The sequence below is a fragment of the Pocillopora verrucosa genome, chromosome 11 (assembly GCF_036669915.1).
Source record: "Pocillopora verrucosa isolate sample1 chromosome 11, ASM3666991v2, whole genome shotgun sequence".
Taxonomy (NCBI): domain Eukaryota; kingdom Metazoa; phylum Cnidaria; class Anthozoa; order Scleractinia; family Pocilloporidae; genus Pocillopora; species Pocillopora verrucosa.
The window spans coordinates 13,092,115-13,107,380 of record NC_089322.1 but is presented as its reverse complement, the minus strand read 5'-3'; the positions used below and the strand labels follow the sequence as shown (position 1 = coordinate 13,107,380).

Sequence of the window (15,266 nt, the reverse complement as noted above, 5' to 3'; positions counted from 1 at the left end):
GTCCTCAGTGACATCATATACGCAAATCTTCATTTCCAAAGCTGTGAAGACGCGGAAGACTGTGCGGAATCTTGACAAAAAATTTGTGAAAGTTCTCGCATCAGGTAAACAAGATTGATTTTATATAGTTATGATGGTTGTTATTTGTAAACAAATGACCTTTCTCTCTGGTTAAAATTCAAAATCCGTCGCTCTTAGTGATGGCGCGTTCCGCTTTTGTTTTCTATTTGACGACTCCAACGTTTTCCGGAAAAAAGTTTATGTCACGTTTACTCTTTATTAAAGGTATAAGGCTTTTTCTTCCTTTTTTCCTACTTGTTAGATACAAGTGTATATCTAGTTTTTATGAAAATGTGGTCCAAACCAGTTGGTCAGGATGATATGACCATGTTGAGAGATGTTTCAGATGAAGCTGTCGCTGAAAACCTAAAACATCGCTTAAATGCTGGAATTATTTACGTAAGTATTCAATTCAACATTTTACTTACGAGGTGCTTTTCTTGATTCGCGTTTCTCTTTACTGGGAAAAAAGGTGTTTCAACGTACTATTCTTTTCAAAACATTCAAAACCTTAAACACACCAGTCGATTAAAATGAATTTGTATTTTTCTTGAGGATTTCGCGAATGCGGCTAGAGGCAAGAAAATGTTGATGACATTCTCTTGCCAGAGGTATGTTTACTGTCTACAACGGCGCCAAACCGGCGTTAAGTTCCAGACCACGCAAGTTTTTATTTTCCCGCGTTGTTGCTTTGCAGAGGACGGCTGGAAAATGTACAAAGTTATAGCGACGCTTTCGTTGTCTTTGCTGTATTGGATAGCTTAATGTCACTGTTAAAACTTTAACACATTATAGGGGGAATTTGTTTTTCAGACATACATTGGTCGAGTGTTGATTGCCGTCAATCCATACAAAGCCCTGGATATTTATGGCGCAGACACTCTTGAAGTTTATTGTAAAGATGGAAGTAAAGTTGATGAGCTTGAGTGTGAAATGAGAGGAATCACTGTACCTCTTCATAGAGATCGAGTATCACGCTGCTCCACAGCTAAGCTGCCAGCTTTTGAGCCTCACACAAAATATTTAGAAAATCTTAATACGCACAAGGTAAAAAGGCATCCATGTATTGAAACTTTAATCGATACAAATTAAGGATTTCACCATTTTTAGCTTCTAATTAAATCAAGAATCACGATCATATTACTTAAATTCTTTCCATTGGCTTGCAATAAATTACCGTATTATCTTTAAAATTTTACCCAAAACTTACGAGGCTCTTAAAAGTTTGGCACCTTCGTATATACGCGATACTCTTACACCTTCCACCTTTTGCTTAAAAAAAAGGAAGGTGCAAGATCCTTTTCCGAGGCAGCCCCAACACCGTGGAATGCTTTGCCATATAACGTCAGAAACAGTTCGTCACTGTGTACTTTTAAAAGCGGACTTAAAACGCTTCTTTTCAAAAAAGCATTTTAAACGTTTTTTTCAGTTTTTACATCTTTTTAATATTGAAAAGCACTTTGAACATTCGGATACCGGCGCTAAATATATATCTTTACCATCGTCATGATAATTTATAGATTATTTTAGTTTATTTTTGACTAAGCAGGAAGATAGCTAATTGTTATCGCTCTTTTTTTTTGTTTACAGGGACCTAAGCCTCCTCATATTTACGGACTGACAACTGATATGTATCACAATATGATGATAGAGAAAGAAAACCAATGTGTCATAATAAGGTGTGAGGGTTGATAAATGAATAACTATAGCTCAGTTTTAGGAATTATTCCTGGAGAATTCGCTTGTTATAAGAATGGGACAGAGTTAGTATGATCCTGATAAGGATACGAAGCACAGACCTACTACAGACTGTCAACACAGGTCTGGCCAATCAGCCTGTATATTGTGAGAGAATGAAATAATTTCAGTTTAAATTTTCGTTTTTTCAGTTTAAAGACTAATGTAAGTTGTGCCAGATGATAAAGTTTGAACCAGCTAACCATGATCAAGCTCAGAGCGGTACAATCTTTTTTCATGTGATAGGATTTTGAGTTTGACCAACAGGCTCAGTTGGTCAAAGGGCGGATAAATCTATCCAACGAATAAATCCATCGGATAGTGATTTATCCAATGGATAGCGTTATCCACTCTTTGAACAACCGTGGTCAGTACAGACACTACATCTGATTACTGCGTTCATATCGTGTCGCCGACCACTTTATCACTTATTTGTCGTTTGGGAAGAGAAGGCTCATTCTCCTTTAACTTCAACATGGTTTGTTGATTTCTAAAATTGCAGTGGTGAAAGTGGAGCTGGTAAGACTACATCTGCACGGCACATACTCAGTTGTATCAAAAAAGTTTCTGGCCGAGGATCCGATAGAATACAGGTAAATATGCCTCGCTCTGTGAGTACTGATTATTTTCTTTTTCCCCTCTAAGTAATCACAGATACTAAAGAACTTGTTTTATTTGTTTCCTGTTCAGCATATTAAGGACATTATAGCTCAATCTCAAGTTGTACTGGAAGCGTTTGGGAATGCAAAAACCATAAGGAACAATAACTCAAGTAGATTTGTAAGTTAATTTTGTACTCTCAAAAAAAGACAGAGACAGGAATGACGCAAAAAAAATTAGATTGTTTCCTCAATTGACAGGGAAAATACCTTGAGATACAGTTCAACCAGAACGGGCAACCAAATGGAGGAAAAATCTACAAATTTTTGCTAGAAAAGGTCAGCTATCCACTAATCACTAGTTCTGTTTACCATTATGTGTGTGTTGCTCTTTAAAGTTATCAGACTTATTTTTTTTCTTTGTTGCAATTACTTTTACATTAATTTTCAGTGTCGTGTAACTCACTTGACACAAGGCGAACGTAACTTCCACGTGTTTTACCAGCTGTTGTCCGGCTGTACGAGCCAGGAAAAAGGTAACTAAATTTTCGTTTTTATAGACATTTTAAATGCTGCTTTACACCGATGCATTTCCGTAAGTATGGGAAAATAGCTAGAAATCTTCTCGATTGAGTGTCGTAAAAAACAAAATTAAAGAAACCACAAAGGCCGATCAGAAGAATGGAGAATACATGTACCTTGAAGAGCTAATGAGAACATAAAGTAGAAACAACCAAACTGCCTGAAACGCGGGAAAATGCGAGCGATCAAGTCATATTTGGTTCTAGTTTTGCATCTGATTGGTTGAGAGAGTAGCTGGAGTTTTTCTGACCAATCACAGAGCGAAGTTAAGTAAGAGTACAATGATGTTAAGTTAATTTTTGTTTTTCAGGTCAGTATGGCCTTCAAGGAAACGCGGAGAATTTTTTCTATTTAAATCAAAGTGAAGTGTACACTACTGACAATAAAGATGACAAGAACGACTTTTTAGCAACAAGGGTGCGTTGATAAGAAAGTTCTACATACTTTGTGAAGGATAGCGCAACTGTTTTTAGATTTTCTATGTGGTAAAAACAGGCTAAAACACGGCTTACGCCCGAACGGACTTTTTTTGATTAAATAATGTTTACGATAAGATGAAGCCAAATTGATATGGGAGACTCGATTGAAATGATAGAGGAACACTATACTAAATAAGTGACTCACTATTTTATTTCAGACTGCACTAGACGTGATCGGCGTAGACACTGCGAAGCAACAGATAATCTTCAAAGTGTTGTCCGCTATCCTAACTCTTGGTAACATTGAGTTTAAAGAAACTGAAAATGTGGCCTGTCCAACTAAACAGAACTGTAAGAATTTTATTTTCATCTCGTGAAACCAATCTCTTGCGTAAAATTTATCTCATCTAAGACATAACTCTTGTCAATCATCGCAGAGCGTCGTTAAGGTTACAAAATACAGTTAAGTTCAAGTGTTACTTAATTTCCCCTTTGTCTTCCGTAGCTATCACTGTGAGTGACCTGCGCATTACAGTCATTAAACAAGTGCTTTCTGTCTTCTGCCTTAAGATCGTGATACTCAACGTAAAATGTTGATTAGCACAATAAAAGCAAGAACTTCGATTTTACATTTCCTTTAACAATCCTGTATATCAAAATGGTAGTTTGGATTTCTGTTGTTCTTCGTGACTTTTAGAGACACAAATTTTACCTTCAGACTCCGTTGATTTAACTTTTCCATAGTTTGCTATAAAACTGACATGTTCTGCTTCTATTTCGTTGTATACATCAGTGCTTGAAAGCCTCTCTCAAATACTCGGAATTAATAGAGAGAGCTTAGAGGAGAAACTAGTGAGGTAAGAAATAAAGAAAAAGCTAAGAAAAGTAAGGTTGTACCCATATTATGTTAAGAAGTTGGCACTTGAGGTTGAAATGACCCGAAGAGATTATTTTTTTGAGAATTTTTTTTTTTTTTTTATTAAAAATAGTGTCTTCGTGGAAACTCGCCGCTGCGGAAGAGTTGAAATAACAAAGAAAACCAACAACAAATGTCAGGTGGGTATCATTGAATCCCATTATTTTGTTTCTGTCCTGTTTTTTTTTTTATAATATGTTTCATATCTTTATACATCCACAGGCAGTGGCTGCCCGCGATACCCTGTCTAAAGCCTTATACTCACATTTGTTTGATTACCTCGTCAAGGTTCGTAACACTTATGTACTCTTGCTATCCGTTCCGTCCGTCCGTTCGTTCGTACTTCCTTACTTTTTTGTTTCAATCGTTCCGCTTAATTAATCATACTAACTTCGAGAACAGGTTATCAATGGTGCCCTAAAGAAAGATAACGACTATTTATCCATCGGAATACTGGACATTTATGGATTTGAATCTTTCAAAGTGAGTATACCTCTTCTTTCCGTCTGTCGCTCTGCCATGCCCAGTCGAAGTAACTTTTTCGTGTTCGTACTTTTTGTGCAAAAAGTAAGTAAGGTCTGTACTCAAGCCAAGTAGCCCACCTCCCCCCCCCCTCCAAAAGCCGGAGTTTATCTCAGCTTCCCTAGCATGAAGGGACTTGGAGTATCACTTCTCCTTTTGGATGAGATGGTAGTCCATCCTAAGGTGTTAACCCGCAGCATGTCATCAGACTCCCTGGCAAATTGCCTGCACCCATTTATACTCCTGTGTTGAAATAGGCCCTGTGAGAGTGAAGTGTTTTGATAAAGAACCTATCACAATTACCCAGGCAGGTCTCGAACCCGGACCTCTCGACCCGAGAGGTCCTGCACACCAACTATAAGACCACTGGGCTTCCCACGTTACTTTTGTGTAAAATGCGTTTTTGACTCATTACCAGGAAAATAGCTTTGAACAGTTCGCCATCAACTACGTGGACGAGAAACTTCAACAAGTTTTTGTGGAACTTACATTTACAATTGAACAGGTAATGAACGAATTCTTTCTAAATTTGAATTTGCTTTACAAATCAAGTGTCACCAGTTTAACATGGTTGTCATTTGAAGGAATGAAAACAGTTCAGTTGTACAGTGTCACTTATGAATAGCTAACCTTTATCTTATCAGGAAGAATATATCAGAGAAGGTATTGCCTGGAAAACCGTAAATTACTTCAATAATAAGATAGTCTGCGACCTCATCGAAAGCAAGGTATGCTACATTTGTTTTGTAACGTATTGTCTTTCTCAAGATCTGCCTCTCAATGTTGAGCATCGGTCATCAGATAATGTTTCGTGTCCAAGTTGCATGTATAAGACGTTTTCTTCTCCCATAGCGCCCTTCGGGAATCATGTCAGCCTTGGATGAAGCATGTTGCCCAGTGAAAAGCAAAAAAGAAGGATCTGAGAGGACTTTTGAACAGGTTAAACAGAAATTAACTAATTTTGATTTATATCAATTACTACTTGAAATCTATATTTGTTGCTCGAGTGGGTTCTATTATTCCTTACTATTATATATATTTATTATTACTTACTCTTCTGCCTTGCATTTGTTTTTTTTGAATAATTTTTCTCGTCAGAAAATGAGGGAGATCGTTGGTTCCAATAAAGCACATCAGGAATTACTTCAAGTTCACCATGACTACTTTACAGTGAAACACTTTGCAGGGAGTGTAAGTTTGTAAAGCACTTGTAATTCATGATCACCTCACGAAATTGTGTCGTTAAAAAAAAGTAGTCAATCTCTGTATGAGTGCTGAGTCATGGAATGTTTTCTCATTTGAAATAGGTTGATTACGAATTCAGTGGCTTTCGCGAGAGAAACAAAGACGAGCTGTCAAATGATCTAATATCTTTGATGCAGTCAAGTGAAAAGTATGAATACTAGTAATCGTTACGCTATTTGTTATTTGACCGTTAACTTAACAGCGACCGACCTCTACCTTTAATTTTTAAACAATGTTATTTACACCAATGAATCATAAAAGAAAGCTATCGAACGTTGCAAGCACAGTGAATTCATTCTGAAATTATGGACTGCAGGCTTCATGATACCTTAAATTTTTTCTTTAATTCACGGCATCTGAAATTAAACTTACATTGTGAGTTCGCGGGCTCAAGATTAGTTCACTTAAAAGTGAGTGCCTATCGAATTACCAAAAAAAAAAGATTAATAAAAAGGATGGAACCTTCAAAATTATGACTCATGATTGATTTCATTAATGCATTCTGTATTATACTCACGGAAATGGAATGTCGGAAATGTACCTTGTTTTTTCAGTCGTTTGTTTGTTTGTTTGTTTGCTTTTCTTTTTGCAGTTCATTTGTCAGAGACTTGTTTCCTGAAACAGTTTATGGCGTAGGGCAAGGAGGACATAAAACAAACACTGGCTCTGCTAAGATAAAGGTCAGCAAGCAAAACCAATCTAGACTCTATATATAAACCGTTATTTTTTTCCTGTCGGTCAATTTCTTTCTAGTTATTCTTCCACAATTTCAGCTGTGAGATACCATCGTCTGAGATATCACTCTTTCAACGTCGCTGAACATTAATTTTGCCCACAAAATTGTTGATCCTATAATTTGCCAGGTAGCTTAATTACAATTTCTGCAGCATTGATTTGTTTCTAGTTTCCATTTCTTACTCTCTATCCGAAACTTGTCTCCAATCCCAAAATAGAAAATCATTTTTTGTTTCATTTACAGTTTCAGACAAACGGTGTGATTGGCAAGATCATGGCATGTAGTCCACATTACGTCAGATGCATCAAAACATCGGAACAGAAAACTCCACTGGCCTGGAACCAACAAAGGTACACGACATACATATATCTTATTGAACGTTTTGGTATGTGGTATCCCTGGGTATTTTTACGAGTTGTGCCGTATTTTGACGAGCCCGTAGGGCGAGTTAAAATACAACAACGAATAAAAATACTCAGCGATACTACACGCCAAAACGTCCAATAAGTTCTTTATTATCCAATTGCTTTTTTTTTCTGCTGAGTCTTTCAGTTCATTTCTCATTAGGCGGTAAAAGCAAAGCGGATAGAGAAACGTAGTGTGTGCAGCTGACTGGTTAAAAGGTTTTTTTGGAGTACAAAATAACCAACTGTCCAAATAACAAATATCGCAGGATATTTGTACTTTATTCACGCGTTGTTTGTACTCTTCTTTGTGCAGTTTGATAACAATCACCTTTATTCTACTGCTAAACTAAAATGCTAAATTTGCCAGAGAAACAGCGTCTGAAAAAGTGCTTAGACCGCACTCATTTCATTGAACGAGCGGTTTTTATGCTTATCAAGCGCGTAATAGAAAGACTTCGGTAAATTGGGTGCTCACGAGAAAATTTAACGTTAGAAAGTTATTGTCCTCAAATTCGATTGATTAACTGTTACAGTCAGTTAGTATTTCTAAACCAGTCAACAATATTTTTCTTTTAGGGTTATTAATCAGATACGTTATCTTGGACTCAAAGAGAGCATTGTCATCAGAAAAACAGGATTTGCAATCCGCAGAAATTTTGAATGTATCTTAAGAAGGTAACCAAAAAGGGAAATAAAATTCCACCATGTTTCATTTAAGCATAAATATATCAGTGGTTCAAAGGGAGGATAACGACATCCTATTGACAAATCGCTATCCAGCGGATAAGTGTTCATAAAACGTACTGCACTATCCGCCGCATGGAGATTTATCCTCTGGATAGTGTTATATACCCTTCGAACAACCGGGCCAGGTTGTTAAGATTCAATAGTATTACGGGCACCCGACTCGAAAAAAGTATAATCATCTTTTCAAGTGCAATCAAAGTTGTACAAATGGAGAAATATTCTCTCAATAAACATCCACACGATGTTGTCACCATTGTAAAACTTTATCTAACTCAGTTCTTTCTTTAACTGTGCAAACATAACAGGTTTGGAATAATTGCTCCAGAAACCAAACATGGCTGGTCAGGTGACCGTGCTGAAGCTTGTCGCTTTATACTTAAAGCCGCTGGATTTGATTCTGGAAAATGGATAATTGGAAAAACAAAGTTATTTCTTAAAGAACCTGATGCGGTAAGAACACGGCTGGTGCGCCTTAAAGAGATTTTCAATTGAGTTTCGAAAGTGATCCGAGGTTGTTTTGGTTTGGGCTTGTACTTCGCTCTGTGATTGGTCCCTAAAACTCGTGCCACTTTCTCAACCAATCAAATGCAAAACTAAAACCAGCCAGGACTTGGTCGCCCGCGTTTTCCCGCGCTTTAGGCTTACTTTGAGTTCTAATTGGCTCTTTTTTAAAGGTATTTTCCTTTCTCCTGATTGGCCGTTGTGATAACCTTGGTTTTGGTTTTCGAATCTTAATCTAAAAGCGCTCTATTCTCATCAAGTAAATTACTTTTATTTTCTTAATTTCAATTGTTTTGGATACGTATTGCAGTGGTATCGACATAACCGACTGATTGATGTAAATAGGTGGTTATTGATCCTTATGGGCAGAACATTAATACAAATCATGAGCTCCACTATAGAGTTGATTGTTGATCTTTGATGATTAGCTTCATGATCTAGAGAACATAAAGAATAAACGCATCAACGAAGCTTGTGTCGCGATCCAAAGTAATTACCGACGTCACAGTCTGAAGAAACAGTACAACGAAAAGAAACAAGGTACGGCTTTCAATAGAATTTCGGTTGTTACTTTGACTTATGCCGTCTCATGAAGAATACTCGTGAAATACGAAGGCCTCCGTTATTGATTGTGACATTCTAAACATAATCCATTATATTTAGTTGATACCCTCGTAATTTGTCGAAAACATTGAACACAAGAGGTGGATGTCTAAAATATCGTATAGTTTTCACATACCAGACTTTTGGTCTATAAGCTTCCGCCCGAATTTGTTATTTCTTATGTTATTAATTTTCTACAGATTTTAAAATATTTCGTCATACAGTCTTTCGACTATAAAGACATAATTATGTGTTCGCCAACTAAGGCGAGCCGTGGTTACCCTTTAACTTTTAAAAGGGATTAACATGCAACGTCTCCCTAGGGTGTCCTTGAATTATCCAGCAAACAGGCAATGAGAATACTCAAACTTATCAAATAGAAGTTGTTATTCTGATCTAACACCAAATTCTCGTAACTCATGTTTAAAAAGGGAATGTGTAGCAGCTATTGGGGAGAATTTACAATCAGATCTTGGGATTCAAAGAGTTTCAACTCTTTAAAAGTACTGAACGAAAGATCGGTTATTTGAACGTTCATTAGAATGCATATATAAGCACAGGAAAAGCAGGTATGTGATGAGACCTTTCACCTTACGTTGCTCAAATAATTGTGCAAATGAACTGATGTCTACAAGTGAGTAAAGGGGGTAAGTTTCTAAAGAAACTATGGTGCTACGTCGGTGGGGGAGTATAACAAGTAATTTAGTGTTAACAACTGAGTTTAAACGTAAATTGGCCACCGCAAAGAGTTAAAAAGCTGACGTTTCGAACGTTACCCTTCGATTCAATCGCTCTGACGAAGGGCTAACTCTCGAAACGTCAGCCTTTTAACACTTTATGATGGCCAATTTACGTTTTCAACTCAGTTGTTAACAATACATGACCTGATGTCTACAAGTCAGTACACATATTCACAGCATGTCACTTACTCTTGGTTCATTCCTTTTCCAGCCGCTGTTTTAATTCAAAGACGTTATCGCGCTTATCGACTCAAAGTAGGTAGGTTGCTTGCAGCTAAGCTGAGGGAGCCTTTCTTTTTTCAAATTCACATCTTGTTGAGACACCTCATTGTTAACCACTTGTCTCCGAACCACCGACAAGGAACCGATTCTTGGCTAAATGAATTTCCCACATGCTAAGATTGTAAAATTTTAATTTAGTTTAAGCATTTAGAAACGCATCTCAAGTAAACGACAGGGTGCATTGCACGTATCAACAGATAAATTTTAAATACACTTCATCTATTTTTTGATGGCATGGTCATTTAAAATTATTGGCACGAGCTTAGCGATATAAAGACAACGTTGATACTTAAATTCGCCTTTTTCATTTTTAATTGCAGCCTCAGAATTCCGAAGAAACTCATTTGCCTCAGGAATGGAGTGGAAACCTCAGAATTGGGATATACTAGCAGAAATGTTTCAATCCACAAATGAATTTAAAAATGAAAGAAAATCAAATTCTGGATCTTTTACAATATTAATGAAAACGATATTTGGACCATCAGGAGGCGGGGTACACTGCAAAGGAATATGGCTTGAACTTTCGGAGCGATCATTAACAACAGCCACAAAAGAAGTTTGCCTCCATATCTGCAATTGCAAAGAGGAATTTGCACCCCTGAAAACTGGAGAACACTTCATAAGTGAGCTTGTGGCCTTAGGACCAAACAAAGATCCATTGAGAGCTCCCGCAAAATTGTGCCTTCCTCTTTATGATGATATGTGTGCAGATCAGGAATTGCTGCTACGATGGTCACCAACTCAAGTCGGTGAAGGGGCACAATGGAAGGACGTGTTTCCAGGAACTTTAAAAGGAAAATTTGCCGGACCCACCGTAATACTGCAGATTGTTAATACTAAACAAGTCAAAGTAACTACAAATACGTTTGGTTTATTTTGTATTATTTCTCGAGAACCGTCAAAAATAGATAGTCATCAGAATCATGATGAAGGTGAAGCAAGGAGGGGAAGTCTTCTTTCTCAAGGAATATCTGGTTTTATCAAACTAGTGGGTCAAAAGTTTAGGAATGAAAAGGAAGAATGGTTTGAACAAGATCAGGAAAGATCTGAACAAATTGCTTTGATAAGGTAGCGTAAGCACAATAAACGAATGGTATGGTCTGCATTGTGTGAAATCATGTTTCTAGATTTCAAGTTATCTAAGGATAAAATACTTAAATTTTTAACTCCGAATATTGCATTTCCAGTGTTCTGATTGGTTCATCCAACTCCGGTTAACAGGTCATATTCCGAGTCAACTTAAATGGGAATGCATTGCACCAATTGTTGCGGAGCTAAAAAAAGCTGCAAACGTTCAGGATTTAATGAAGTTTGATAAAACAATTAATTTATTCGCACTTGTTGGATACGAAACTAGTTACAGCCAACGAGTTGGCTATTTACCATCTCATATCCAACGCGCGCTCATGGAATAACTGTTAACTAACAATCCTTTGAACACGTCATCGAACTTTTGACAAAGGCCAGAGGTCAAATTATTTTAAATCAGCATCAACGTGGATTAGATTGGTTCGAATGTTTTGCAAAAGTCGTTTCATATTTCGCGTTACGTTAGACGCGCGTTCATTCAGTTTTACCTTAAAAGGCATTAGTCCTTTATAAATCCATATAGACGCTGCTACCCTCTCGTTTGGCCTTATTTCCTTTCTGCCCACCGAAATTCTATTCTTTTGCGAAAACATGTCCCTCATGAACGTGTTTCAGAAGCATTTGTTTATGGACAGGAAACTGCTCTCTGACTGGAAAGTGTTTACTTTGCCAAACATGAATAGTTTTTAAACCAGTTCTCGGTCAAAATTTCCTCCCTCGCGCCTCTTCGCTGGAAAGATCACCCACTTGCGCTGGTAAAGAGTTCCCCTTTATGAAATAGTTTCCCTACACAGTTTGAAAATTATTTTCGTTATTCGAGTTAAAAATATATAACTTTTTAGAAATAAGGTTGTGAGAAGGAAAGATTTTATTCATCTTTGATACGAAGAGCAGATTATTCCAGATGAGATTTTGAAGCTTGATTTCCGGTGAAAAGGAATACATTTTTCAACTCCTGTTCAAATCTTTACATAAAAGTTTTGCCTTACATTGTCAACGATCCATCTTTTTCTTGCGTGTTGCCAACTGAGTAGCCAGTGATTTATCTCCCTTTGAAGTTTTAGAAGATGGAGCCGAGACTGAAGAAGGTTTAGGAGGGGGAGGGGGAGGGGGAGGAGGAGGTGGCGCTGAGCCAGAGGAGGGAGGGTCCGGATTGGGCGGAGCTGGGGCGGAGGGGCCTGGGTTTGGAGGTGGGATAGAGGATACAGGGGACACAGGAGGCGGGGTCACAGCTGGATCAGCTGATGGAGATGTTGCACAGCTATCCTCAGTGTCAGAAACATGTGTTTGCGTGTCGCCTCTCTTAAACATGTTTCCTATTCGTTGAAGCAATGTAGGTGTATCATCCTCTCTTTGATGATTGGTGCTCGTGGAAGGTACATCATCTTTTATACTTGTTTGGTGTGCTTTGGGTTCCTCGGTAGCAATTATGCCAAATATTCCAAAATGTTTAGTGAACACCCTTGCCTTGCCCTCGCTAAATTCAAGAGCGATTTGACTCTCATCAGAGCGGTGTTTCTTGTCACAAACAAAGACGTCACTCCAGTTAGCTTTCTCTCCTGATTGTGTTGGGGTCCAACGAAGAAACTGTGCATGGCTCGCCTCAACGTTCTCTTCAATAGGTAGACAAAGCTCAGCAAACATACACAATGGCTTTCCAAGGGGGCTGAGTTCCACCACATGGCTGATAATCTTTTCCGCGTCGCTAAGTGGGGCAACTTGCTTTTTGTCTCTGCACAGCTGAATACAAACTTCTTTAGTTTCTGATGTCAAGGAGCCTTCTGGAAGGTCTACAAGTACTTCTTTGCATTTCACGCTTCCCCCTGACGGACCGAATATTGCTTTAGCCACAGCTGAGAAAGCGCTGGGATCTGGGACATTGACACCATATGTGGAACTCAGTTTCCGCTCGACTTTGTCAACGGACATACTAATGCTTGGAATTTTCTCAGTTTGCACTCCAGGAATTTCGACATCTTCAACTGAAGAACCTGTTGAATTTGATTCGGAAACTCAGTTCACACTAAAGGGGTAACATGACTGAAATGAATTATAATTGACTATCTGTGTTTTCACACGAAATGTTTGAATAGTTGAATGCATGGAATGTACCATAAGTGGTCAAGCTTTGCTAGTCAAATAACTTCAGGTTATTGGGAGTGGTGTCAACTGGGCAACCTATTTGTTTTTAGCGTTGGCGTTGACGAATAGATAACATTTTGCTATAATAATCAAAATGGTTTATGGCTAAATAGTAACGAGAAAGATTTAGCTTGCGTGCATTTTCTAAGCAAGTGTTAGATAGTGAGATAGTATGCATCTCAGAGGGGAATAGAGGACGAATTGGAGAGTCAACTTTTTTCATCTTATATAACAGGCTTTTCGAGGATAGAATGCGATGAATGATCTTATACTGGAACATTGAATTTTAGTTTCTTTCGAACTTATTTGAAGGTTATAAATGAAAAATCCACGACTTCATTCATACCTACATCAGCAGCAACAGTAAACGTCTTTTTAGACGGTGACGTTTTTAATTTCGATTCGCCTTTTTCTAAGAAACAAACATGGCGGACATCTCCTCCTTTTATGTGAAAATCAACCCTGCAAAACAAGTAGTACTGTTTCGTCAATGCAATGATCTATTAGCTTAATTTTCTTCGATTGTTTTGATCGGCGCCTAGATGTATATATATATATATATATATATATATTGAGCTCGGATAACGTAGATTCGTAGATATTCTCACAGAGAACACACGTATTTTTGTTGACTTGTTTCGTTGACTCCTTTTTAATCCTCAGTTACATGTTTTTTTCTGAAGCAATCCAATTGAATGTAGTCAAAGAAGTTGATCGTTATCATGCGTCCAGATCAACTATTTGAGAATAATTAACCCTTTAACTCCCAGATCAACTGTTTCATTCTCCTTACCGTCAACCATGTAATTGTTATAATGTTAATTCAGAGAATTTAGTATTGGATCACCTAATTGTCCCCGAATTGATATTTTTCTTTATTCTCATCACTTATCTGGTTAATGTTGTATTGATATTGTAAGGAGAAATTCTGTCTTGGTCACTCATGGGAGTTAAAGGGTAAACATAATACATGTTATTAAGCAGAATACTGCGTCATTCCTACAGATAAAGAGGTGTTTGGTATGCCTCGTAATAAACAATAGGGACCTTCACAGTCAGGACGAAAATACTGAGGATACCGAGTGGAGTTCAATTCGGTCTGTAATGATACGAGTGATTGACAAAATCGGACGACCGCATAACTTTAGCATAACGTGTGTGAGCAGCGTTGAGTCCTAAATGGAACCTTAGATAATTTGCCGTCGAGGTTTCTGCTCTCAGACTATGCAAAGTTTGGTGATTTCACGAAGTTGTTTTGCAGAGGACAACTAAGAAATGCACAAGGTTTTAAAATGCACGTGCTGAGGTATTATTCTGCACATTGGATCTCTTGTTTTACCGTGTCCTCGTTGCCGTCGTCGTTGGGGTTTTCCTAAGGTCCCTATAGTCCATTTTACAGTTGCGTGCTTGGTTGCCAAGCCTTTGAACAGGAGTGCGGCTAAGGGTGGCCTTCTTCTGATACAAATCTTGCTGCTTTTCAAATGCAAATGACTTTGTTATCATGCCAACTAAGCTTAACCAGATACTGGTTTTTATCACAACGTGGTCAACTTTAGCCTCACTCCAAATCAAAGGCATGGGAACTAAGTTCACAACTGTAAAATGACCTATTGAGGAATATCAAGTAAACTTGTAAAAGATTGAACAGACTAGTCTTACTTGTCAGACACATTAAGTTGCAGCTCAGAGTTTCTCTCCAGTTGATACACAACAGCTAATCTGTTTAGAGCTTCAGGAAGCATGCGACATTCAAATATGGTATCATATTCCTTGGCATGAAGTACAAAGAAAGAGTCGTCATTGGGGCTGAAACAACAACACAAGAGCTCAATGATTCATATATGAGTGCAAAGTAGGAGAATGCATTCTATTCATGTCGTTTTTCGGTCTCACCGGTTTTATGATATCGCGCGGGTATCACTTTTGATATGACGCCATT

At 37.9% G+C, this 15,266-nt stretch overlaps 3 protein-coding genes across 3 annotated transcripts; 2 read left to right on the top strand and 1 right to left on the bottom strand.

Moving 5' to 3' along the window:
• The first annotated feature begins 351 nt into the window (after nt 1–351).
• Nucleotides 352–6,796, top strand: LOC131794399 (unconventional myosin-If-like). The gene is made up of 18 exons (XM_066174023.1): nt 352–459; nt 874–1,107; nt 1,651–1,739; nt 2,300–2,390; nt 2,488–2,577; nt 2,848–2,932; nt 3,289–3,395; nt 3,616–3,748; nt 4,191–4,254; nt 4,387–4,453; nt 4,536–4,601; nt 4,716–4,796; nt 5,254–5,340; nt 5,480–5,563; nt 5,688–5,774; nt 5,934–6,026; nt 6,143–6,228; nt 6,673–6,796. The coding sequence occupies exons 1-18, from the start codon at nt 352–354 to the stop codon at nt 6,794–6,796; spliced, it is 1,776 nt and encodes a 591-aa protein (XP_066030120.1).
• A 289-nt stretch (nt 6,797–7,085) lies between these two features.
• LOC131794435 (uncharacterized) lies at nt 7,086–11,168 on the top strand. Its single transcript, XM_059111957.2, has 6 exons — nt 7,086–7,166; nt 7,800–7,898; nt 8,276–8,420; nt 8,900–9,011; nt 10,026–10,073; nt 10,417–11,168. The coding sequence occupies exons 1-6, from the start codon at nt 7,090–7,092 to the stop codon at nt 11,166–11,168; spliced, it is 1,233 nt and encodes a 410-aa protein (XP_058967940.1). The 5' UTR covers nt 7,086–7,089.
• Nucleotides 11,169–12,178: 1,010 nt separating this feature from the next.
• On the bottom strand, nt 12,179–15,069 carry LOC131794397 (uncharacterized). The gene is made up of 3 exons (XM_059111911.2): nt 14,987–15,069; nt 13,674–13,789; nt 12,179–13,176 (listed from the first exon to the last, which is right to left on the bottom strand). Exons 1-3 carry the CDS (start codon nt 15,067–15,069, stop codon nt 12,179–12,181), a joined length of 1,197 nt encoding a protein of 398 aa, XP_058967894.1.
• Nucleotides 15,070–15,266: the final 197 nt, after the last annotated feature.

What these genes read in the sequence shown, in the direction of transcription:
- LOC131794435 (XM_059111957.2), top strand. Translation starts at nt 7,090, where the DNA reads ATGGCATGTAGTCCACATTACGTCAGATGCATCAAAACATCGGAACAG. An exon ending in CTGGCCTGGAACCAACAAAG is followed by an intron (nt 7,167 to 7,799) that starts GTACACGACATA and finishes TTTTTCTTTTAG; the next exon opens with GGTTATTAATCAGATACGTT. An exon ending in TTCTTAAAGAACCTGATGCG is followed by an intron (nt 8,421 to 8,899) that starts GTAAGAACACGG and finishes TTTGATGATTAG; the next exon opens with CTTCATGATCTAGAGAACAT.
- LOC131794397 (XM_059111911.2), bottom strand. Translation starts at nt 15,069, where the DNA reads ATGCTTCCTGAAGCTCTAAACAGATTAGCTGTTGTGTATCAACTGGAG. An exon ending in CAACTTAATGTGTCTGACAA is followed by an intron (nt 13,790 to 14,986) that starts GTAAGACTAGTC and finishes CTTGTTTTGCAG; the next exon opens with GGTTGATTTTCACATAAAAG. An exon ending in TACTGTTGCTGCTGATGTAG is followed by an intron (nt 13,177 to 13,673) that starts GTATGAATGAAG and finishes CAAATTCAACAG; the next exon opens with GTTCTTCAGTTGAAGATGTC.
- LOC131794399 (XM_066174023.1), top strand. Translation starts at nt 352, where the DNA reads ATGTGGTCCAAACCAGTTGGTCAGGATGATATGACCATGTTGAGAGAT. An exon ending in CTGTACGAGCCAGGAAAAAG is followed by an intron (nt 2,933 to 3,288) that starts GTAACTAAATTT and finishes TTTGTTTTTCAG; the next exon opens with GTCAGTATGGCCTTCAAGGA. An exon ending in AAACCAACAACAAATGTCAG is followed by an intron (nt 4,454 to 4,535) that starts GTGGGTATCATT and finishes ATACATCCACAG; the next exon opens with GCAGTGGCTGCCCGCGATAC.